The sequence below is a fragment of the Pleuronectes platessa genome, chromosome 8, assembly GCF_947347685.1.
Source record: "Pleuronectes platessa chromosome 8, fPlePla1.1, whole genome shotgun sequence".
NCBI lineage: Eukaryota > Metazoa > Chordata > Actinopteri > Pleuronectiformes > Pleuronectidae > Pleuronectes > Pleuronectes platessa.
Window position 1 is genome coordinate 17,691,685 of NC_070633.1, and position 26,520 is coordinate 17,718,204.

The 26,520-nt window shown below is 40.9% G+C and overlaps 1 protein-coding gene across 2 annotated transcripts in view; it reads left to right on the plus strand.

Moving 5' to 3' along the window:
- LOC128446486 (protein diaphanous homolog 1) overlaps positions 1-21,392 on the plus strand; it is a 38,405-nt gene extending 17,013 nt beyond the window's left edge. Inside the window, exons 2-18 of one of the 2 annotated variants that reach the window (XM_053429558.1) lie at positions 2,270-2,296; positions 3,453-3,617; positions 4,200-4,301; positions 4,866-4,996; positions 5,998-6,081; positions 6,177-6,240; positions 6,932-7,071; positions 7,390-7,495; positions 7,636-7,746; positions 7,991-8,109; positions 9,369-9,485; positions 11,798-11,913; positions 14,134-14,198; positions 16,078-16,257; positions 18,444-18,947; positions 21,078-21,192; positions 21,334-21,392. In XM_053429558.1, coding sequence (XP_053285533.1) covers positions 2,270-2,296; positions 3,453-3,617; positions 4,200-4,301; positions 4,866-4,996; positions 5,998-6,081; positions 6,177-6,240; positions 6,932-7,071; positions 7,390-7,495; positions 7,636-7,746; positions 7,991-8,109; positions 9,369-9,485; positions 11,798-11,913; positions 14,134-14,198; positions 16,078-16,257; positions 18,444-18,947; positions 21,078-21,192; positions 21,334-21,377 — 2,190 coding nt within the window. In that variant the 3' untranslated portion in view covers positions 21,378-21,392. The remainder of the gene's footprint in view (positions 1-2,269; positions 2,297-3,452; positions 3,618-4,199; positions 4,302-4,865; positions 4,997-5,997; positions 6,082-6,176; positions 6,241-6,931; positions 7,072-7,389; positions 7,496-7,635; positions 7,747-7,990; positions 8,110-9,368; positions 9,486-11,797; positions 11,914-14,133; positions 14,199-16,077; positions 16,258-18,443; positions 18,948-21,077; positions 21,193-21,333) is intronic. The other variant, XM_053429559.1, reaches the window with a different exon arrangement.
- Positions 21,393-26,520: the final 5,128 nt, after the last annotated feature.

Sequence of the window (26,520 nt, forward strand, 5' to 3'; positions counted from 1 at the left end):
TTATCTGATACACAACGTTGCATTCGCTGCTTTGGCTAAATTATATTCTTATCTTTATTATATATTAAACTCGGCTCAATTTCACGACCATTTGAATAACTAATTAATACTTGCATCATTGGCTCGTCCATTTAATACAGGCCTTGTTATCAAAGCATCTCTGGGTGTGGATGTGTTGTATAGTTCCCTTCAGACAAAGGGACTGTACTTAAAAGCCCTCAGTGACTTTCTTGACTCAAACACTGCAGCTGAGAATATCTATGTTTGCGTAGACTCTTGATTGTACTTGTGGTTTTAAAAGGCGGAAATGTGCAGGTTGTTTAATTCAAGAACGTTCTCCGTCTCCTCCTGAAACACTCCAAACACTTCAGTTGATTACCCAGAAGCCACCGTGCCCCAGTCAGCTGCGTAGTTTTTGTTCTGTGGGCCGAAGAGCACCACTACATTTGTTTTCATGTGTCTGCGGCTGTTGTGTGCGTGTGTTTGCATGGATTCAGGGTCTGTTATTTAATAGCAGCTGTGTAAGCGGAACGATCCCTATCTTGAATGTTTTCCCCATAATCAGAGTCTTCTTACAGTCTCCCTCTTTCTTTGTCCCTTCTCTTTACCCCTTGTTCTCCTGCAAGTGAAGAATGTCCCATTAACTTGTCCAGCTGGGACAGTTGTCGTAAAGGGATGACCTACGTTATTATGGGTGTGCGAACACAAGGACACAGGAAGTCACTGTAACTAAACTAATGTTGTTGCAAACTCTATAAAGTAAATACTTCCAACAATAAGGCCTACCCATTTCTATAGGTTTTTTGTTAGTGAGGTCATCCGTTTAAATTATACACATAACTCTAGTAGGTAGTGGCTCCAATATGAAACCTGAATTATAACAAAAATGTAATTGTCTATATGGAGACAATTCAATTCCGTGGTTACCCTCCCTTATGGGAGGCCAGCTAAAATGAGATCGAAGGCCCAGCACAGAATCCTAAATGAGGTAAAGAAAAGAAGCCTACTGATTTTTATATGCTGTTGACGTTTAGTTTGATTAATTTACATATCAGTGCCTTTTTTAGTTGTTTTTGTCAAGATGACTTCAATTCAGAAGACGAATACTATGCTGCAATAATGTCCAATAATTCTGTCGTGTCAACCTCAGTCGTCACAGTGTCACTGTCAAACTTAATAACATGATAAACCCGCCTGAGCTGCAGCTTACTATGTTGTTTTTTTTAACGTGATTCTGTATGATTTTATTTTAGTCTTCGATATGTACATCTTCTCTTAAGAACAATAGGGCAATAGTTGATTTATACACTTGGTTTTTCCTTTTACCTCGGATCTGATTTTTAAAGTTGTGCAATTCGATATGTTTTTATAAGCTGTACCACAGAGAGGCTGCAGCGTCTCTCTTCTCACCGCAGTCTAATTGACTACATTTGACCGTGTGACCCTTTGACCTTCAGACCCCTGTGGCTCAGACCCCCTCTCAGGTTGTCTCTTCTCAGGTGTGAGAACAAGGGGCAGGGTGTGAGGTCCAAACTAATTCCTCTTGTAGGTTGCTGATGTAGAGTAGCACTTGAACACTATCAAAATACATGAAAAACAAACTACCCATGAATTTGAATATAAGCTAAATTTGCAGATGAGAACTAAATGTTGGTCGTCCTACTTGGATTCATGGAAACACCATTTTTCCCTTCGTGCTCTAATGCTACGTTTTCCCTTTGTGGTAGTACTTCTAGTAGTATCTCAAAATGTTTGTGTGTTAGATATTATGGTGTACTGTGTCCGACATGGATCATGGCAGGGCATATGCTGGTCTAGGTTGTAATAGCCATTCGTGCTTCAGTTCCCTGCAGCAACATTATTAGGTGTAGCGTGACATCTAGTGGTCATAGCCTGCTAGTTCATCTTAAAAAAATGTCAGGATACTTTGGGACCTAACTATTGATTACTGCCTTTCAAATGTCCCTATTAACCCCAAATGTCTTCAGTTTAACGTAGATGCATGTATCCTGTAGAAATGTGCCTGAATAACTGTTAAGATTAGCAGAACAGTGATTTACTCACAAATTTTCTCTCTGTCCTGCTGTGAATCACTCATGAACTCTGACATCTTCCTGGATCCATTACCTGTCATGAATAATTTCGGTTTAATTGATTCTTCCCTTTTTTTCTCTCCCTCCAACTGTCTCCCTTCTCTTCACTTCTTTTCCCTGTCGTTTTTTTCTTCTTCTTTTTTTCGAACCCTTCCGTGTCATATTCTTCTCTACAGACACTCAAACGGCTGATTCCCGACGAGGTAGGTTTGTTACGGCTTACCACCATCACCCCCTGTGCTTGACCTGTCAGTCTGTCACCGTGTTCTCTGATAAATTATCTCACCAATATCCATTTAATGTCATGTCACCGTCTGTCTCAAACCTAATCCATCATCTGTGTTTTGTCCTGTGCTGTACTCGCGTTGGATGTGCATGGTTTCAAGATGCACACTGACAGCATGAAATCCTTGGCACATAGACAAGTGACGCCTCTATGTGCAGGCAACAGCAAGTTGCCAAGATCCTATTTATTGACAAATAATTTTTAATCAGTTGTTGCACAGGGCCATTATGTCAGTATGTGCCAAGGTCACCTTCACCCATAAATGTATGTTCTTCAATGTTGTTTGTTGTTCGTTTTTTGGCAATAAATAATAAACGCATTGCTCTCAAATTTTGGCAAATTACCACACAAAGTCATTCAATCCAAAGGGAAGGAAGTTCCCCATCATTTGATAAAACTGTCACATATCTCACAGTTTCAAATGCATGTTGACTTTGTGTGGTGGTTTGTTGGCAGAAACCTTTGTTGTGTTATTCCTAATATTTGTCTCACATTGGTTAAAGGTTTCTTTTGTTAAACATGTAACTTCCCAAAACAAATAGAAGTGAAACAGAAATAACCCATTGGTATTTTATTATTGCTCAATTATTACAAAAGATAAAATGATATTAAAACAGTGGGCACATTTTAAAACTGCGACTTGATCAGGGATTGCACCCTCATTTGTGTGTCCCTACAGTGACTACATTTATATGGACAGTAATATTGCATAGGGCTTGTGTGATACATGTTACCAATAGAATATTCCATTCATGCTCCTGTTGAAATCTTTTAGAACATAGGCTTTTTCAAGCAATGTTAGTATTGCAAAATGCTGCAAAAAAAACAAACATTTGTAACATAGATCTGAATACTTCACATGTCTTAATTCAAGTATTGCTTATTCCATGAATTACCTTATTCGGATTACAGTAATCATGAAATGCTGTTTACATGGCTGCCTTATTCAGGCTACAGTTTTAATCTCGTTAATATTGTAATATCGCTGTCCATGTAAACGTCGTTTCTTTTTTGTTGTTGTTCTTCTGCTCAGACCTCTGTCCTCTAACCTGTCTTGTTGTTTGTTTATCCAGTTGGAGCGTTTCACCAGCATGAGGAAAAAAAACGACAAGGAGAAGCCTGGCCATGTGCCAGGTCAGCGTCACTCTTCAGCCGCCAACTATGAGATCAATCCTCAGGCTGCCATGATGCACGAACATTCTGATGAATATGTCCTGGAGCTCTTTGAAAAGATGTTGGTGAGAAAGACAGGAAAAGTCACAAATATTTAATAACTCACTTAATAATAACCCTTCATATTGATTTATCCTGATACTGGTCAATGAATTTTGACAACATTGTGTGATTTCTTTACGAGATGGTTTTTCTGTAGAAAAACCATATACCAGAATTAATTCTTTGTGTGTTTACTCTCAACATTTTTTGACACAAACATGTGAAGGACTGCTTTACAGCACCAACGAAAAATCTCTTTATTCAAAGTATTAGGTTTGAAATATTATATTGAAAGTTTTTTTTAGTAATGCTGCTTTATCTAAGTATAGCTAAACCACCTCTGCTCAAACTTTAAAACTGAGCATCTGTTATCATCTGTTTTTGGCTTAATCTACTTTCATTGTCCGATGTAGGAATGTTGAGTTGACATGTTATTCTTCAAATACAGCAATATGATATTGGTTACATTTTTATGATGCGTATATTTGCTGTTTATTCAGTCTACAGATTTTTCATTGATCAACATATCCTTGTCTCACAGTATGTGGATTATCTTTTTATCCTACTCCTTTTCTTCCTCTCTTCCTCCTCCTGTCTTCCTCCAGGTGGATATGAATCTGAATGGGGAGAAGCAGCAACCTCTGAGAGCGAAAGACATTATGATCAAGCGAGAGATGGTCTCCCAGTACCTCCACACGTCCAAAGCCGTTAGTACCAAAATAAGAATTTGCCAACACATTGTGCTGAAGGGAATTTTGCAGGAAGCTGAATGCATGTTATTTTCTGTTGTGACCAAAATCAGTTACATTGCATTTAGACCTTAACACTTCATATAATCCTATTTTAAATACAAATACATAGTGTTACATATCGATCTGTTCTTTTAGTCAGTAAAATTCTACTATCTAGGAATTAATATTCATGCACCTGTGCACAGAAGGGCCCTTTCTTGATGGTTCATTTCAAGGTTTGGAGTATTTCCATTTTATTTTACTTTCAAAAGCAGCAGATAAAATATTATCAACAATGCAGAAATCAAGTAGCTCAAAGGTCCCGTAAGAGCAGGCACAGGTGGCTGCTCCCACAGTTCATTTAACTGTGAAATATTCCTATTAGAATATCAACTTTTCAAATTATGCTTGAGTGTTGCCCTCTATGCCCTCCTGATGTGCTTTCTTGTCGAAAATAAAACAAATATAAAATAAGTGCAAGACAACAAAGGGGATTAAGTGTTTGTGTGCTTGGTGTGTTTGTTTGTGTTTGTCCATCAGAGCCAAAACCAGAGAGAGAGCTCTAAATCAGCCAGGGTGTACATCCAGGAGTTAAAGTCAGACTACCGAGACACACAACTGCTGAGCTGCCTGGAATCTCTCCGAGTCTCCCTCAGCAACAACCCTGTCAGGTAATACACACACGTCTACTACAGATACACACACTTCATGTCAAACTGCTGCATTAAGCCTAATAAATGCAGGCGTGCTTTAAAATATCTCCTGGTGCAGCCAAGTCAGAGTCAAGATCACAGGTCAGCTGAGAGCTAGAGAAGGACATAAAATTGCTCATCTTTCATCGCAGTGTTCAGACACACAGAGGTGATAAAGATGATTCAGATGCATTCATAAAGGCGTCACTTGCTCCTAAAGAAGCCTCCTAAAAACTGTCATTAACACACAACAATGCAGTGTTGCATATCAGGTCGAGAGTTGCACCCACACAGGTGATGTTAATGCAAACACACTATTATGTGATTTATGCTGGCAGCTTTAGAGTGTATTTTCTGTTTTATATTTTCACATATATTTCAATAGATTTATTTAGTTTTAACATTAGTCTTTGTTGACCAGTGGTAAGGCCTGCCATTAATCACTGGGACTCAAATTTCGAAAGCATTTTATTTGCAGTGCAATATGCAATTACTGTTCGAACTAATTTAAGTGAGTTCATAATTTTTATTATTCATTGTTTTCCTTTTTTTTACATTTATATAAATACCACATTAACTATCATTATTTAAAGACAGATTTGCAAGACCAACAGGTTTGAGAAGAGTGACATGTTTTTAATTTTGATTACGCAATCAGCAAATTCTTGTTTTGTCAAGAAGTACAAGTAAGTCATAATAGGAAAAATGGAAACCGAGGTTAAACAGTCTACTTGTAATTTGGGCCGAACAGACCCTCGAAGCACAGGGAACATTTTAGCCATTCATTTCATGTATTATACCTTTTAACAAGTATATAAAATAGTGTATCCAGAAGACACAAGCATTTTAAAAAATAAATAAATTTAACAAAATTCAATTGTTATATTCTTGTTGGTAATGGAAATTACAGAATGAAAAAGTGTGCCATGAAATCTGAATATAAAAACCGTGTACTAATCATGTGGACTTTTCAACTCCAGTTGGTTGCAGAACTTTGGAGCTGAGGGTCTGGCCCTGCTGCTGAATCTGCTGAGAAAACTACAGGAAGAGAAAGACGAGTACCCGTAAGACACTTGCACCACAGAGGGCTCAACATTACTTTCCATCAGTTTGTTTGTAATAAACTTTCCACCTGTCTGTGCTTTCTTCTTCCAACTAGAATGATGGGAGTGAAATGCCAACATGAAATCATTCGATGTCTGAAAGCCTATATGAACAACAAGGTAAGACTGTTACCTTACATATGTCAAAATACGTAATCCTTTCTTTAGTAGAACTTGTAATACAACCATCAGCTCGTTGTTGTAGTGTAACAATTCCTCCAGTAGAGGGCATCATTAATATAATGAGAGAAGGTCCACTCAATGCATCTGATCCAGGCAATAAAAAAAATCTTTAAAGCTTTAGTGCAATAACCTTAGGTAACCGTTATGAAGGTATTTCAATTACATTATGAAAATATAATTTATCTTTCAAATTTGGTTGTAATCAGAATTGACAGAAGTCAGTCTTTCTTTTATAAATGGATATTAGACAGATAATTGTAAATTAACAATATATGATATTTTGGATTTGAATAAGTTTATAAATTTATTTAAAAACAGATTGTCATGGTTTCAGCTTATCATGGTCCACATTAACAGCTTAAAGTAAAAATGCTTACTGTAGATAGTTATGTAATCTGTGCTCCTTATGTACCATTTTAAAAGTGCTAGCGCTTATCATTACACCAACGTAATATCAGTAAATATATATTCATGTCATGTATTTACGAGTTGTTGTTGTTGTAGTACATTTTATCCGGACCAACAGAGACTCATTCTTCTGATAAAAACACTGTAATTTGAAGCATGAAAACCCTGCCTGCAGATATTGTGCTTACTCTCCTCCTCCTTCCCTTTCTCTCTTCCATAGCATGGTTTGAAATCCATGCTGGAGTCAGAGGAGGGAATTCCTCTGCTGGTCAGAGCCATCAACCCTGCGGTGCCTCATATGATGGTGGATGCTGTCAAGCTGCTCTCTGCCATCTCCATTTTGGAACATCCTGAGAACATGTAAGCATTAGTGACAGGTTGATGCAATGCCATGTAATACGTTGCCCTCAGAAATTATGCCCAAACCCTCCCCACACAAATCAAATATGAAGGGTTGGCTCAATTTACAGTCCTGACCCGCACTGTTGGATAACAACTTAGAATTGGTATTAGTAACTGAGTTTCTTTTCTCTTCCACCTGTCAGGTTCTATGAAGAGCTTTACATATTAAATCATTATGGGAAAAAAAAAAAAATGTCCATGACAAATATTCTACAAATGTATTTTTTAAATGTAGCTACATGAAGTTACATTTTGTTTAAATGACTGTCTTTACAGCCATGAACGTGTTTTGGAAGCCATTACAGAAGAGGCTGAGAAACGGGACATTGAGAGGTTTCAGCCTCTCATCGCCGGCATGACCATTCAGAACATTGCTCTTAAGGTATATACCAGACACAGATGCACCCACTTACTTTATTCATTATAAATCCTCCGTTGTGGCAGCACTAGTTGTTCTATTTCAGTTATCGTCTCACCAGTGAGCATGATTTGCAAAACTGACTTAATGATTTTGCTGGACAGGGTGGCTGCATGCAGCTAATAAATGCCTTGATCAGCCGAGGAGAGGAGTTGGACTTCAGGATCCATATTCGCTCGGAGCTGCAGAGACTGGGACTCAAAGACCTGCTGACGGTACAGAAAACACTCTTTGATCTTTCTCTCAAAGTTACTCTCCAACAACACACATTTGCACAGCGTTGTTCTTATACCTCCCCCACTCCTGATGCCTGTGTCTTGCTGACTGGCTCAACACTTGTACGCCATAAGAAACTTTCTGTGAACTATCCAAGCTCGGTGTTTGATTGTCACACTCTTCCTGTTATTCTCCCTCTTGCCTTTTTATCCCTCTGCCCGCATCCCATCCCTCTCCCCGCAGGAGGTGCGGACGATAGAAAATGAAGAGCTGAGGGTGCAACTTACGGTGTTTGATGAGCAGGCTGAGGATGACTCTGAGGACCTCAAAGCACGTCTTGATGACATCCGCATCGAGATGGAATATCCTTCCACTGGGAAAAATTGTCCCTCTGTAGAAATTCAAGGTCTACATTCTGACTCTTGAAAGTGAAAAGCATCAGCCTGACAAAATCTATAACTTGGGTGCATCATATTTTGATATTTTTGCGGACTCATCATTTTTTGTTTAAATTACATTGCAAGCTTGATAAGTGAGAGGAATAACCACCACCCAATTAGTTTTTCACACTGAAAACAAATATGCATGATTCAGACAGATAGTGGGTAGAATCTATAAATATGAGACACAAAAGTTTGCTAATTTCTTCCCCTCTATAATCAGCCTGACCACTTTTCTTCACAGACAGAAGAAAATGTAATATTTGCATGCTTAATAAGCATAAGCTTGCAGGCCCTGGGGACACTGTAGCCCTCTGTAGACGTTTCACATTCAAAATTCATCCTGGCCAATTAGTATCTCAAAGACATTAGCTACTGTAGCGCTGTTAAGACGGCAAAACACCCAACTAAAATTCAGCACTGCTCTGTTTGATCTCTAAATGTCCTTTTCACTATAAATACATACAAGTGTCAGTCCAGATATGTACACAACAACATTGTAAGCTAATTATCTAAGTATTGATTATTGATTTCTATTGTATATAGGTTTGATGATGCTACTACACTTTGATATATTGTGAACACATGCATACTACTTTGATAGACTACTTTATGAAAACCTGGACCTAAAATGGCTCAATAGCCTCATGCTATACAGTTTATTACAGTAGAACCAGGTTAATAATGATGATGTCTTATTTAAATAGACGGATGCTAAGGATGTTTTTTCATATTTATCACACAGCATTTAGTGTTTCAACTCATTCATTTGTAATGACATCCAGGATTGACAGGTTGTCAGTAAAAGCTTTCTGTTACTTTTGACGTGCAGTTACATTTTCCAACACAAGATGTCTCCCAGACGTTCACAACCCAGTGTTCAGGCAGTCCTGTGTCTGTCTGGCTCTGGCTATAATTAAAACTAAGAGATAATGTAACACCGCAGGTTAAATTAACTTTGAAAACATAAACAAACCAAATGAAAGAGGTTATCAAATAGATGACAAGTCCAACATCACTCCCATTTTCATGTCTCTGATATCCTGTAATGTACAAATGACAGTGATGAGTATAAGTAATTTATACAGGAAAATGTTGCAAGACTAGTCAGCTTTGTCAGTGAAGTGTCTGTTAGTGATATTGTGTGTTTAATAATTGGACCTTAACTTGTTTTGCTTCACCGATGTGAGGGAAGTGTTTGAGATCCTGGTCAACACTGTGAAGGACTCCAAAGGGGAAAGCCACTTCCTGTCCGTGATGCAACATCTGCTGTTGATCCGCAATGACTATCTGGCCAGGTGACATGCACAGTACACAGTCTCGCATGATGATACTCTCTCACACTCACTCTGCTCAATTATTCAGATCTTCACACAGTTGAGTTGATGTAATTCTGTTTCGTGACAACAGGGTAGCTACTGTATCATCTGGGATATATTGCTGTCCCATTATTATGATGGAGTTTTCCTTTTTTGCGGAATAAACAAGTATAATTGTTAGATTTTTTATGCTTAAGCCAAATGAAAAAATAATGGCTGTGTTTGTTCATCTTATTACTTCACGCTTTATTGGAAAAGCTTCACAAACCCACAAATACTAAATCCTTTTTTTCACAGCCTGTATGAAGACCGCACATATCACACAAATAACAACCACTATAGAGCTGGACAGAGGACAACTGCATAAGGCACAATGCAAAAGAGCCACGCTGTTCCTGCATAGTGGTTGTGCAGTTGTAGAAATAAAGCCCAAATAACCATAACAAAAGCAAGAAGGCAAAAATGTTCTCCATTTTTTTGTTGCCTCTCTTCATCCACCTCTCCCTGCGCTTATCCCCTTCCCTTCATTTGCTGTTTGTTGTCTAGACCCCCGTTTCTGAGCCGTGAAATTAATACACGCAATGAAGTCCAATTCCATTTTAATAGAAATGAGCACAATCACCTCTTATCACCAGAGAAATGCTAATGTCTCTCTCTGTGTCTTCTACCGCCCTTGGTGGTTTAGTTATGGAAAAATATAGGGAAAGGAAGAGAGAATTATTAAATGACAAGATGAGAGTAGATGATGTTTGCACATTTACACACAGTTGGTCCACTTTAACACATAACATTGAAACGACTAATAGTTTTCTTGATGTAATATCACAGAAAAGGGACGAACAGCATGACAATATGTGCAGACGTGCACATATTTGGATTGTGTTAGTAATGTTGTCCGCTGTTGTCTTGGTGGTTTCACACAGACAGGAAAAGGGTGTATTTATAGCATTGTTTGGGGAATAAATTGGGAGAATGGAAAAGGTATGCTGGCCTAAAGAACCGGTCCCAGCTGAAGTATCCCCCTCGCCCCCCTCTATCACTTCAGTCCTTCCCTTTCTCTAATCCTGCTTTTTCCATCCAGGTGATCCAGTGAAACACAATAGAGGTTGTCTGTAATGGACTCCGCCGAGAGAGACAGGAAGTAGGGGTGGGAGGGAGAGCTGCAGAATGGCAGAAAATACTGCTTGGTAATTACAGAGATGAAAAGAGAAGGGAGGCGGAGGGCGAGACAATAATGAGAAAGAAATTGAGAGTTGAGGTAAATTGCTAGGTAGATGCTGAGAGAATGAGGGAGGTACCGACACGGAATGGAAGAGTTGGCATATGCGTCACAATGAATGATCGACTACCTGCTGCGTGGGGCTTTTTTCATATTTGCTCTCTTCTATTTCAATCTCAAGTTGAGAGGGAGTAACTAATCGATCATCTAAATGGTCAAACTTGGAGCCATGTGCAGACTATGGATTATCACAGTTTGCGATAAAAGGATTTATTGATGAAGAAAAATCGGACTTTGTATATGTAGTTTAGGATTTCTCAAAAATCTAACTGTCTAAATTTGATCAATCAGGATTTTATTTGTTTTTCACAAGTGTCAAATGTAGGATTTAGTCAAATAATAAAGTTCAATTTGACTCACTGCCACTAGATGTCTCTCTTGCTCCACCAATAAATCTCTGGAATCATAGTGAAGGATTGGAATAAGTGTTAGACAGAGACAGGGTGACTAAGAGAGATGAGGAAAAGAGGAGGGGAGGGGGGGCAGACAGAATAAATAAAGTATTGAGTTTGTGACTCTGGCTGCATCTAATGGGGTCAGGGAATAAGACACCTCCAAAATTGAGTGTCTGTGTGAAGCCAGCTTGATCAGACGGGGCGCTGGGCACACACCAGCACACTCTCACGAGCACAGTTGCACACAATCAATCTTTGTGACAAGAAACTCAAACTGTCATGCTGGCACAGACAGCCAATCTCAGTTACAAAGACGGAGTGACAGAGCATGAGTGTTCACACATTTATCTGAACAAATGAACCTACTTGCTCTTTCAGTCAGTCCCATACTCTACTCACACATGAGCCCGGTTTCTTGTTAATGTGTAGAATATACTGGTATTGTGAAATACCTACATATGCTATATTTGCTATTGTGTGACTAGTAACACTAGCTTTTTTTCCCCCAAACACCACATAAAAGTTCTCATTCTCTACCATTTCCCTCCCTCCTTTCCTCCACATGTCTCTCTCTCCATCTCCCACTCCATCCCTCTGTCACACCCTCCTCCCCACAGGCCTCAGTACTACAAGTTGATAGATGAGTGTATCGCTCAGATCGTGCTTCACAGGAATGGAGCTGACCCTGACTTTAAGTGCCGTAACCTTAGCCTCAACATTGAAGGCTTGATAGGTGAGTTGTTGTGACCAGAACAAACACATGTGTGATCAAATCTTTACTTTCCTCTGTCTATGTGCCCATCACCTGTGTGTATGTGTGTCGGAGTGTGTGTATTTGTGTATATATATATATATGTGTATTTGTATATATATATATATGTGTGTGTGTATACACAGAATACACATGGGCTTGAAAAATCAAACATTACCCAGCAGTACTGTGGCTTTCACGCCATATTTCATTACCCCGCTCCAATCACTGGCACAACTACTGTGTTGCTGTCAATTGCAATAAACATGCCTCTGCGTGATTTAATTTAAGTAAATTTGGTCATAATACATGTGCAGTTACCCAGACTCACCACAGGGTGGTGCCAGAGAGGAAACACACCTCCATGTGGATTAAATTCTGCTACAGGTTTTACAGAATAAATCCTATCACAAGGACAAAAGATTAAGAAATCCCAGAATCTGATTTCACAATACATTGGGTAATATTTCTTTGTCCTTTTCTATTGTTTGATCCCGGACAGAAATATAATGCTACGTTGGTGAGATGGTAACTTTCAGTGACTGATGGTGATTGTATCTGTATAACATAAATCAGCTGTGCTTCCCATGCGCGTGTATATGCGACTCTCTCCTATGTTTGAGTTCCTTTGTGGAAGACACAAAATGCCCTCAAACACCATTAGTTACGCAGACTTTACTTTACTGATCAGGTCATGTCGACCAGCGTGCCATGTCGTCCCCTGTCACTCTCTGTTGAATACAAACACCTATTTTCATCAAATATCTCGGTGAAAACACATAGATCTTGGGAACATAAGTGGCATCTCTAAATGTTGACTAGCAAACACCTGCTGACTATAAAACTAAACCAGAGCAGAGTTGGAGGTGTATAGGCCACGTCTCAGGAGTTCAATACTCCTTTATGGCAGGTCTCCGTTGCTCACCGCAGGAGGCTCTAATTGCGCTGCTTCTAAATGTGTCCTGACACACACACACACACACACAGGCTGGCTGGCCTCCTTTAAGACTGCCAGAGTTATTATCGGTGGAAAGCAGCCCAATTCTGCCCCGCATGCATTATTTAGTGTTTTTCTTTGAACTCTGAAATTCAGCACAGTTTTTCCCCACATTCTGTCTCCCTTAGTGCTCTCTCTCTTCGAAGTTTGTCCCATTTAGCCCAACCACCATGACAGAAGTAACACCCCCCCACCATTACGCGTCCAATAACCATGTGCCATCTACTCATACACAAAATGCACGCTCTGAAATTGCATGTGGGTTGGCGTTTTATTGTGAGGTGCTTTCATCCGGCAAAACCTCCTCTTTCACAAAATAGAGTTCTTCTTTCGCTCTGGCTTGCTTACAAACTCATCTAGATGCACAAAACCTGGCAGAGTTTCAACTCCCTTTTTTCCACTAGCCATATTTTAATTGCAGCTGAAGACTCGCACTTTATCTCACTATCTGTATGATTCACTTTTCTATGAGTTTATTCGCTTTCTTTATTTTCAGGTTTTAGCTTTTCACAGCTCTCCTGTCTCTGAGATCTATCTGCTTGATCCCCCTCCTGGGCAGCATGATTAGCCGTCTTTGATCCACTGACTTTGTGCTATTCATCTTCATGTTAATTAGCTCCTTTACTGCACATGCTCGCTAAGCCCTTTGGCTCTGAACCACCTGTAGACCCCACATTTATTCTAGAAAAGCATCCCATTGGTCATCCTGTGTCCTTATCACCCTGTCCTCTGTCAGGCAGATTCTCTGATAATGGGATTACTCGCAGACTGTTGTATAGAGTCGTTCGTGTTTTTTCTTTCTGAAAAACGTGGGGGGGAATATGAGACTTTAAAAAAGTGGTGTCAGATGAATTTCGCTCCCTCATCTCCTCCACATACATATATTCAGACAAAGGTCTTTAAAGGTAATGATGTGAAGAAGAAGCATCCACAAGATAGCATCCTATTGTAACGAGATGCCTCCACAGGGCTCCCACAGTCCTTGACTTTGAGTCATGAGATAAGGAAGAAGAGAGAGATAGGATGCCTTCTCTGTGTGTATGTGTCTGTTTGTGAATGTGTGTGTGTGTGTGCACACAGCATGTGCCAGACCGAAGGGTACAATGTCTTCACAGCCAGACGTGCGCAGCTGCGGCGTCTGAAACCCTTATCTTACCCACATCCCTTTTTTTCCTCTTTTTCTTTCTCCTGTCTTTTGTACGCAGACAACATGGTGGACCAGACCAAGGTGGAAACGAGTGAGGCCAAGGCCAGTGAGTTGGAGAAGAAGGTGAAATACAGTTATTCACAATGAAAATAATAACATAGACACTCACACACAACAACGGCATGACATACACACAGACCTATTTACGTGTCAATCCAGAAGCACACAAGCTATTACAATCATATGGACACGAAAGGGGAAAAAAACATACATTTCCCCTTGATACACACTGACAGACTAGGATCATAATGAAATTCTATGGAACCAGTGTCTGGCTGACATGGGATGAGAAAAAAGGAGAAACGGGGTGAGAGAATGAGCATACACATGTCTGATAGCCAACCAACTGACACATTTTACTGGCTCGCAAAACTCACACACACACACACACACGCACACACATTCACACACACATTCACACAAGGGGGTAAATGCCTTGATTGCGGTATGCTGCTACTCTGATGTTTCTGTCCGAGTGACAGGATAATTGCCTAGAGGGAGGTAAAACTAGCGTTCATCCTGGCACACATGAAGACACGCACACTCAGACAGGATCATATCCACACAAATACACATCGCATGAACACACTTGGATTCATTTTTGTTGACCACACGCACACCATAGTGCTAGTTGTGCATGATGGGGTAATTGCAGGCAGTCTCTTTGGCAGGAATTAAGGATGAGGCTGTCAGGGCGCTGACAGCGAGAGTAACGGATCTGCTGTCTGTAAATTAAACAGCCATGTGTGTCTGTGTGTTCATGTATCCATCCGTTTGAATACTCTTAGCGTGTTTGTCAAGGAAAAAACCCCCGAACATTTAATGAAAGTTAGAAAATGAAACACTGAGATGAAAATGTTTCTCCTGCTCCTTTTTTCACTTTGGATGTGAAGTCGTTAAAAAAAGAAAGTGAGAAGAGAGCTCATACAAGTGCACTGAAGCAGTCTAACTCAATAATTGACACTAATTTGCAGTGTAAATTATACAATGAAATTGAAAGCACCAGACTGCAGGAAATGGCTTCCACAGGTCTTTGAGATATGGAAACTGCTGCAGCTTCAAAAGGGAGGCTGAAGGCTTGTGCATGCACACACATTTTGCTCCAATATCTCACCAGAGAACCAGTGGTCTGGTAGCTTCAGGATTCTAATGTATTTACGTTGTGTTATGTGGTTTACTTCACAATCGTCCTTTAAATGACTTGTTTATGAAACGACTTAGCCTGTAACGACTTCTTAGCTCAACCTTATTATTTTGGTAGTGCCCCCTCTGATTTGCAGCTTCACTACATTCATGCGTATCTCATTTTATTCAGCCTTTATTTTATAACTAGGCTTGTTTGAGGAAAATCATGTGTAGGCAAATTTATTGTGTTTGTCAGTTTTATTCTTTCACATTATGGCTGATGTCGAGCAGAGAATTGTCTTTTTAAAACATTGCTATTGTATTTTATGACGCTATTATTCTTCAGTGTTGAATTCATACTTAAAATCATTTTAGATTTTCTAGCCACTCCAAAACAACATTTATTTATATATATATTTTTTCTATCCACACTCCTTTACGATGCTTTATTTACTCAGTTCTGTCTGTCGCCCATCCTGAGTTTCTTATAACGAAGGGGAAGAGATTTGTTTACCAGTTGGATGTGGCTGTGGCTGTCACTGGTGGAACTGCATCAGCAAAAGTTGCACACAATTAATTGAATATTCAGGACACAAACATACCAGACATGCCACTTTCAACAAAGTGGCACAGTATCTATTTTTTAGCACATTCGTGAAATCTAAAAAGAAACAACAACATTGTGTTCTGCCTACAACATCATGCCAATTGGAAGTGACTTCCACACAGAACTTTCACCAGAAACTGTTCCCAGCACTTTTTAAGGAACTGTACCTAAGTCTATTTCTCTCTCCATGACTCGTATCATGTGCATTAGCTGGATACAGAGTTGACGGCGCGCCACGAGTTGCAGGTGGAGCTGAAAAAACTGGAGGGCGACTACGAGCAGAAGCTGCGGGACCTGAGCCAAGAGAAGGAACAGCTGGCCTCTTCTAAGCAGGAGCGAGAGAAGGAGAATCAGGGACTACAACAAGAGCTAGGCACTCTGAAACAGCAGGTACAAACAAACACATACACCCACCCACCTGGCTGTGTGAGCCTTAATGCCTTTTTAATTCAAATAACTCATAATCATATAGAGTTTAACATTTTTGGCTTTTTCAAGTCAAGGTTAATTGGAAAACTTATTTATAGAATGTCTCAATGTGTGAATCAATCTTGACATGCCAAATTTTTTGCCCAAGTCTGAAAGTAATACACCCAAAATAAAAAGGTTACTAGTCTTCAAGTAGATAGTGGTCTCCTCTGAAAGATTAGAGTCAGCGTGACCATATGAGATGCTGAGACAAAACCAGTTACACCAACACCAAAAACTGTCCAACATCTATGCACACACCCACACAAATGCAGAAGGCTTCTGGCTTTAAATACAAGCATGGCATGAAAAGAAGGAGAGAAGAAAAAAGTCTGGAAAAAAATATTGTGAGAAGAGGCCAAATCCTTCAGAGATTAAGAAACTCAATAAAAACATGGAAAGTGGGGAAATGGGAGTCGAAAGAAAGAAGAAGAAAGGGAGAGGATGGAGAAGGGACACACAATGTTTTTAAGGCCAACACATACTGTGTGTGTTTGTTGCTGTACTTTATCTTTGTGAAAACCATTTTTAGCCCCTACAGAGTAAGGACAGTTTTGGAAAGTGAGGACATTTTGACCGTTCCTTACTTTTTCAATGGGCTGTTTGAGGGTTAATACTTGGTTTTAGGGTTATGGAATAAATTATGCCGATGAGTGTCCTCACTAAGATAGAAGTACACAAGTGTTTGTGTGTGTGCGGGCGGGCACATACAGTCGGGAGGCAAAGATGAGGATTGTTTAGCTGTCAGTGTCCTGCTGCCGCACCAGCTGGACTCTGCCTCACAGTGACACCCCAACTCACAAACAGACCAAGTGACCCAGAACCGTCTCTGTGTGTACATGTGTGTATTTGTTTCTGTCAGTAGGAGAACTACACTGCTCCAAAATGAGTTTCATCCAAAGTGGCTAATGCCAGCAGAGTCATCTTCGCACACTTTCACACACACACACACACACACACACACACACACACACACACACACACACACACACACACACACACACACACACACGGACACATATGCACATGCAGTTGTCCAAAGCATTAACAGCATCACGAGGCAGGCATCAAACAAGCTTCTCATTCTAAGATGGCTCACTCTCTGTGTGTTTGAGGCACTGCCCATCGAAGATTTCTTCACATGTAGAGATCCCTCACTGTTTGGCTGTGTGATGCTGTGCCCAGCTCTTCATCTGCCGCCTCACTAAGAAAGCCTGCCTCCGAGGCCCTTCATGCCTGTTACTGTCTTCTTTTTTCAAAGTTAGAGGAAGCAGCACAGTTTGTTGGGCTGCATACACTCGCACCAACGCGTTAACACACCTAAGAACACACACAGCAAATAAAGCTCCCTATACATCCACAGAACTCGCTGCACTTACCAGTGTTCGTGATCAGGTGCTGTTTGGTGATCGAAACATCTTCAGTGAAAACCACTGCACACTTCACTGTGAAGTCACTTCTTTAGGTTTGCTGAGTAAAATTGAAGAAAGTACGGGCAAAGTCGTTTCAGCGAACATTGGTACATTTTCATCTTCTCTATACATACTCTTTAAATCACATATCAAATATTCCTCCTCAACTCTCCGTCTTCTCTCACAGCCAAATATTAGCTGACTAACTTAATTGAGTGGGACCGTTTTCCCGAGAATTGATATAAATACTTTAATCAGTATTTCAATGTTGAAATATTTTTTTTATTTCACACTCACTTTTAATGTAAAAATTTGTCTTCCTCTTTAAAACTTCTTCTTCCTCTGTGGACTTAATTCCCCCCTGCTATGTTTTATTTTTTCCTCTCCACGCCTTGTTCTCCATTCTCTCCACAAACTCAGTCCTGCCCAGGCTTTAATCCCTCTCACTGTTTCCTCTTTTCCACCTCTTTGTTCTTTTTTTCCCTCTCAAACCTCATCACTCTGTTGGCACGGCCGTTCACTGGCTGAAATTGCCAAACAAAATTAATGTCAATTCAAAAAATAAACAGAAACCAACAGTCAAGACATGCTAGTATGATAAATGACTGTGTTATGTTCAACATATACAGTAATAAGTGCAGTAGTTGACGTTAATCATTATTTATGATAATTAATTGTGTCCTTACTTCCACACAGATTGAAACGCTGTCTAAGGATCTGGAAGAGGCCAAGACTAAAGTTGTCACAGTGATTGTTCCCGTCCCAACACCTGGTGTGCCCCCTCCCCCGCCCGCCCCTCCTCTCCCTGGCCAGAATGTCGGTATGGCCCCTCCACCTCCACCCCCTCCTCCACCTCTACCAGGCCATGCATGCATACCCGTTCCCCCACCGGCTCCTCCGTTACCTGGTCAAGGCAATATTCCTCCACCACCTCCTTTGCCTGGCATGTCAGGACCTCCCCCACCCCCGCCTCTTCCTGGCATGGCAGGCCCACCTGGGATGGGACCTCCACCACCACCACCGCCCCCACCTGGGTTTCCTGGTATGCCTCCACCACCCCCGGGCCCAGGCATGCCTCCACCACCACCATTTGGCATGGGAGGATGGGTTGCGCCCGCTCCCCCTCCTCTGCCTTTTGGGCTCCAACAGAAGAAGGATTACAAGCCTGAGGTTCAGCTGAAGAGAGCCAACTGGAGCAAGGTCAGTGCTCGAATAGATCACCAATAACAAAAAGTAAAAAAATGTATTGGTCTTTCATGATTACTTCTATATATTCATTGGTCATATGATATAACTAACCCTTCGCTTTGGAATGTGTCTAGCTTCTACATTTTGAGTGGGTACTTCCAAGATGTTTTGTTGAATTATCCATTACATTACATTACATTACATTACATTTCATTTAGCTGACGCTTTTATCCAAAGCGACTTACAATAAGTGCATTCAACCCCGAAGGTACAGACCCAGGAAGACAAAAATCAAGAAAGTACAATTTCTTCAAAATAAAGCAAAACTACAAAGTGCTACTAAATTGTTAGTTTCAAAAAGTTGTTAGTATTTTTTTTTTCCTCCATGGAACTGTTTCTTAAAAAGTCTAAAATTCAATAATATGAATTTTAGGCCTTAAAAATAATTTGATATATAGGGTAGGTTAAGTGGATTAAAATATAATGCACTCAAAGCTGTTTAGGTAGGTCTTACCTATGTCACCAATGATTTATGGCTTCTACCGTTGTGCATGAAAATTACGTTTATTTTTTATGGGAAATCTTTTTGGTGGCATGCATAGTTTGATATAGATATTATCATGTTGTAAAAAAAACCTACAAATAAAACCAAGAGTCTACAAACACCTTATCTTAATCTGGGGAAGAATAAATTATTCTGCGACTCTGATATTCCTTTGTATTTATCATTATCAACAGGTCTGAAAGTTAATTAACTAGGGTTGTACAAATGTCTAAAAAAAAGTCATAAATTTAACATTTTGAAACGTGCAGAAACCCTGAAATCCGTTTTAATGCCAAAAATCTCACCATTGTTGAAAATGAATCTCATTTTCAGCTGATTTATCATTGTGTTTTTCAGCTTCTCATTATCACACAGAGCGAACTCTCGCATTGAAACAGATAAGGATTTTATTGTAAATAATTAAAGCCTAATTTAAAGTTTTTGTGGCAAAGTTTGAAGATGCAATATGAAATAGCTCAGGGTGGGCTTTTGTGTGAGATGGATCTTTAACAGTGAGATGGTGAACTAAAGTGACTTGCACGCATACGTGTATCTCATGACAATGTGCTTCATGTTCTTCCCCTCCCTCTCATCTGTGATGGTTAAAACATCAAAACTGCCCTCTGTCTTTCTTTAGCCTAAAGCTACTGTTTAATGGCTTCAGCAGACTTCATCAGCATTTACTCTCTCTCTCCCTCTCTCCCTCTCTCCCTCCCTCTCTTGCTGGTGAGTGTTTGACGAGGATGTCACAGAAATTGCTTTTTAATAAGCCTTCTTCTTTTAACTGCACCACTGAAAGATAATTAAATTGCTGCTAGAAAGGACAGTGTTCTTTTGTAATTTAAATTAACTTTTTTTTTTATGGCCTGGTCTCTTTCTTTCTTTCTTGCTCTTTCAGCTCATCCCAATATCACATTTCCTTTCCATGCTCTCTGTCTTTTCCGTCCCACGTCCCCACCCCTGAGGCTTTGTCCATAATGAAAGGCCTGATATCTGTAAATTTACTACCACTGCTTTCTCATTCGCTCTCTCGGTTTCACTTTCTCTCTTTGTCTTTTCCCTCTGATGAGAACACTCAGAAAGTGGAGAAGGGAAAAAAGATGAAGTTAATTGTGACTTGTGACTAGAATAGAGAACGAGTGCAACACCAAGACATGGAGAGGTTTACAGAGAGAGCAGCCGATAATGGGTGAAGGAAGAAATGAGATGGGTAGGAAAGGGAGTGGAAACCCCTCTATATCTTTGCATTTCTGTGTGTGAAGCTCTGACGCTCAATATGCTTTGTGGTAGAAACACTGTGAAGAAGATTAGAGGAAACGACTTCTTGTTTCCTGCTTTTTTTCTTTTATACGTCCTTCCCTCCTTCCATCCTCATCCCCTCCCTCTACTACCACACTGCTGGCCTCATATACCAGCCTGTTTCTTTTGTTCTCTCAACTTCTTCATCTGCTCATGTCATTGTTTGCAACACAGCTCAACATTTTTTGGAAAAATGTGTCACTTTTGATGATACAGCTACCTCGCAGAAACAATACATCTGCCTTTTTAACCCTCTCCATTCTCCCCCTCTCTCTGTGTGTACTGGTCTTCTCTCTCAGATCGGATCTGAAGACCTCTCTGAGAAAAGTTTCTGGACCAAGGCGAAAGAGGATAAATTTGAAAGCAATGAGCTCTTTGCCAAACTCACCTTGACCTTTTCCTCACAGACAAAAAGTGAGTGCTTGTGTTTTTGTTTTTGTTTTTTATACCTTTTTTGGTTCATGTTTAGTTTCACAGTAATAAGCAACGTCTTTCTCTCCCCATCTCAACCAAACTCCACATCTATTTCAATCCTCCTGCCGTTGCTTCCATCAGCCACTAAAGGTAAGAATATCACACACACGCTTCCATTTAGCTAGTTTTTTCACACATCTTCTCCAGCCCATTTCACCCTTCTCTCTCTCTGCTCGGAGGACACGCTGCATATTTACATTATTCAGCATTGCCGTGTCAAACCAGACACTCCCGTGAGTTCATGAATAAACCACCCACACCTGTGTTTGTGTTCATCTTCTCGAGTGTGCCCATGACTTGTTGTGCCGAGAGTGCGCTCCCATCCGGGTGAGATAAATTGGGACTTGGGGGACGGAGGGAGAGATGGATAGAGGGATAAGGAGAAGGTCACCGATGTCCTTTGACTAGCCACCTGCTGTCCTGGCACAAAGCGCTGACACACGGGCATACGCTCACATACGCACACCTGTCCACTCTTATCACCTTGTCCCGGTGTCACTGAGCCTTCTGCTCTAACTTCTCCATATTCATATCATAACCAGGATACCGGGAACCCTCAGACAGACAGTGCGTGTGGGTGTGTATATAATACCGTCTGACCTTCAGATTTAGTCTCCCTGCGCATACACACACAGCTTGTGTCATATACATAAACAGCCTACGCAGGCACACATGGCTGATGCTAGCTGTAGATGTCACCTAAATGTCAGTGTTGGCAGCTGCCCCATCTGCATTCACCTGTATGGCAAGTCCTTACTTCCGCTTGTCACTCCTTAATTTGACCCCCCATCCCCTTGGCCTGTTCACCCACGCTTTCCCTTTATTGGCCGAGACAGCCGCCTGTTGCAGTTGATGTCTAATAACCTTTTCTGAGAGCTCACTATAAAGACACCGTGGCCTTTTCATAGCCCCACACCTGTCTGTTTGTCTGCCCGTGTGGATGAACTGAATGAGAAAGCGAGAGAGAGATTCGCAGAGTGTTTATTACACTGTGTGTGTGGTTGATTTCCTGTGTGTGTTTTGAATGTGTGGAAATCTGGTAGTTCTGACTAAAACATTGAAGCAGTATTGGGATTTGGTTTAGCGGTTGTGGATGCATTTAAGTTTTGCGGGTGTGTTTGTGAATACTTGTGTGGTTTGAGCCACACCGTGTCTATAGTGTGTATACATGCATGCGTGTCTGTGGCAGCCCATACACATAATCCAAATAAGCTACCAGCTGCAGATTGACCCTTCGCCCCCCCGTCCTTCCTTCTCTTGCTTAAACACACTGCTCGAGGCCTAATCCATTCCTTCTGACCTCCTTATCATCTCCTTATCCCTCACCTCTGGGAGCCTGGCTTCACTCTTTCTCATCCTACTCGTCCTCTTGCGCCTCCCATTCCTTGTTACCCAGCAAAAGCAGATCGACACCACACCGAGTCTCCGCTGACCCTCCCTGACCCTTCCTCCTCCTCTGCATCGCCTGCCCAGCAGCGCTGCTGGGGTTGCACGCACACTCACACACCCACACAGAAAACACACTTTCGGGTTGGGGTGGCAAGCCCAGGGCAGTGTCAGGGGTGTTGACCTCCGAGGCTCGGCGGAAGAGCAGAGAGCTGATGGTGGGAGACACACCCTCTGGCTGCAAATGGCTCTCATGGACACAATTACACACTCTGACACACACACTGAGAGACTGCACATATATTCAATCATTTTATCTCTGTAGTTATTTCCGTTTTCAGTCTCTGTATCTGTTTATCAAGCTCGGGCCAGTTATCCTTTATGCTGCTTATACTCTCCAGCTACTTAGCAAAATTTCTCCACAATCCAATCAAATGGAAGAGATTATAATCCTAACATTTATCGCTTGTATTAATTGAAGTGATAATTTTTTATGTTACGATGGATTTTGCGCCAACAAGAGCAGAGCTTGTGAAATCCTATTTAACAGTCCACATCCACTGAGTCCCCTGACATTTACAATCAGTTATTAGCATTTGGTTTATGTTAATTTACACGATAATTATTCTATATTACTATCCTTCAGCAAATTTAATATGTATACTGCTATACAATTTTAGCTCTCGTGCACCTTAACCTCAACCATCACTATATACCTAACCCTTACCCTTGCTCCTTTAATGGTACCGGGGACCAAGTCCTCCCTGTGTGCCTGTGCCCCTCGGGCCTTACCTAGCCTAATTCTAACTCTCAAACAAGACATGGAAAAAGTGAGGACCGGCCAAAATGTTTTCCCTCCATAAGGTCTATGCTCAAAATGGTCCTCACAAATATGTGTACAGGTGCACACATACACACACTCACCTCATGACTAATACAACTAAGCTGTTTCGGCATTGAACCTACTTGGCGTCGTGTTTTCAACAGTGGTTCTGAGGTCAGGCCAAGCAATACCATCAACTATTGGAGAAAAGCTCCACCTTTGCTGATTTATTCCAGTCGAGCCTTCTTTACCTCAAGACTTTTCACCTTTCCTCCTCTGGAACTCCTCGACTTACCTGGCAAACAACCATTGAAGTCAATGTCACCGTTAGTTGCACTGAGCTGCCGAACATCTTAGTCACTTGAAATACGAAACTCTGATATCAAATTAGAAATATTCCTTTTTAATGCCAGTCAATAAATTGAGTTAGGTTTTCTCTGTCAAGGTTTCCAGTAGTTGCACCACCTCTGGGAACTGTTGGGGCTGCCTGCTAGCTTTCTCCTTGTGGTCCAGTCAGCGTATCCATTCGTGTGATGTTGATAAAGCATATTGAGGTTGAAGGTACATTTTAGGTGGTGGGCGTTTTAGTTTTACCAAAGCTCTGCCTTTTGAATCGAAAATATGTGATATAATATTTTTTTCTTTTTATTACACAACTACGTTTTTGAATGAGGTTGAAATGATGCCCAGTCTGAGATTATACCAAGCTGTACATCTGTGAATGTCTGTTTTGATTTGATTACAAAAAAATCTATTTAAGGCTCCATCCAGCGCCTTCACAGCAATTTATGTGTTAATGTGACACCAAATTCCACTGCACTATTTGTGCTGGAGAGACCATGCTATTATTTTTTCCCCCCATCATTGTGAATGTACGGGCTTAGGATCAGCGACGTGATATAACTATTTGCAATTGCAGACAGAGTAGAGACATGAGCAAGTATGTGTTGGTGTAAAGTAGTTCAGGCGGCAAGTTTATTCTCACATTTTCTCTCAAGCCACTGGTTCTTAATTCCAGTGTGTTTGTTTTCTGCTTTTTGATATATTTTCTTCTTTCTTTTGGTCATAATAATAGTTATATAAATAGGTGGACAGAAATGTTTTTTATTCAAAGTTACTCAGTTGTTTAGGAAGTGTAGGACGGCAATGACAAGGCTAGAATTTGTCCCCTTTTCATCCAATACGTATGTATATATAATATACACACAATGTTATTTTTTTCCCACTTTTTAGACTAGCGGGTACCTATTGAAGTTGGAACCTCAGATAGGCCAATAAGCAAAAGAATGAGAGGGAGAGCCAGAGTTGGATAGAGGAGGAGGTATAGGTGGAAAAAAACAAGAGTGAGCAGAGGGAAAGACTGGGCTACGGGGAGCGTCTGTGATTAATTTGATTCGGGAAAGAAAAGAAAGAAAAGTGCCAGGAGCATATATGATTATAAATCCTCATAATGGGAAGATAATTTTCATATCCCAATTCTCCAGCCGTTTCAGCCCCCCCCTTTCCTGTGTGTCTGTGGTCTGTTGTAGTGAGATGACCTTGTTTCCCTTTTTTTCCCCCGAAATGCCGAGGAGGAATTTAGTGACACCATCCACAGGGCTTCGCTTTGTAGCACACCTGCACATGCATCATCACCCTCTGGTAACACACGTGATTCCTGTAAAATCTAGGCAAATTAATTACAAATAAATGCATGTTTGTCTGTCTGCTGCTTATGTTCTTCAGAGAGTGGGTGGGTGAGCACAGCCACATTTACAAACCAATTATAATAATGATCTCCCTATGTTCTAAAAAAATCAATTTCCTTCTCTGTAGGTATTTATGTGAGTGTGGTTGTGGATGTTTGTGTATTTGTGCTGCAGACTTTCATCTAACTACTGTGTGCGTGCGTGCGTATGTGTGCGCGTGTCTGCACGTACTTGGAGCCTCTCGAGTTGTCTCAGTGAAAGCAATGAGATATAATATATTACCAATGGAAGACCAAGGGGCACTGAGAATGATGGCGCTGTGTTAAACTAACATTACCTCTTCTACAGAGCTGACAACATTTGTTTGTCTTGACTTTGCGTTTCAGTGCACTGATTCAAGGTCATTGTCATTCAAAGGAGAATTTCTATGCAAATTAATTAAATCAAGCCCAGTCCTGCTCTTGCCTTGCGTCCAAACTACTGCAGATTTTTAGAAACACAAAAACAGATGTTTGGACGTATTTTAGTTTGACAACTGCAGGGCTGCATTTAGTCTGTACAGGCCCATACAGAGAGGTTCAGAAATAGTGAGTTAGACACAACCGCATGCGGATTGTGTCCCTCTCCTTCTGGTTGGAGCCTTCGCTGGTTTCGTCAGGCTCCTGTAACTTGACCACTTTACAGCATCAGCCTCAGCTACCAATGTAGTTCAGTATTACCCAGTGTACATGGTTGGTCATGTGACATGTGTTTTCTGGCATGATGGGGTGGACAGGGATTTGAACTGATTCACAGCCAAAACGCTCACGTGGACAGCAATCAGTACAGCAAACATAGGAGTATGGATGTAGCTTCAGTTACCTCAGCTTGTCTTCCCCCTTCATCTTCTCCTCGCCTACCCCATTGTGATAATCACTCCACAACTCGCATCTAGAGCATGTTTATTTTCCTACTGTTAGTTCCATTCCCTCTAGGTCACAGCCAAGAAACATTTGCGGCTTCCAATGTGTGTTTGTGTATAATTAGAGGGTTTCAGATAACTGTTTATGGAATGTGTAGACTCAGAGCTGGCATCTCCTGGGACTGTTTAAAATGTGCACTAATAAAGCACTTACATGGCTAAATGAGGAATGGGCACATGTTATCAAGCCATAAGAGTGTTTGTGCATGCTCGCGCTGTGGTGATAAATTAGTATTAGCTTTGAAAATCGTGTGTATAATGTGTCGAGTTCTCCTTGAGCGTGTGTACATCTCTGCGTGTATATTTGTACTTGTGTAGCCTACAGTGGCCAGCTTTGTTAATAAATCATGCAGTTTTTCCGGCTGCAGAGGGAGAAGCAGGTTAATGCAAGGGTCACTAATGCCGCAGAA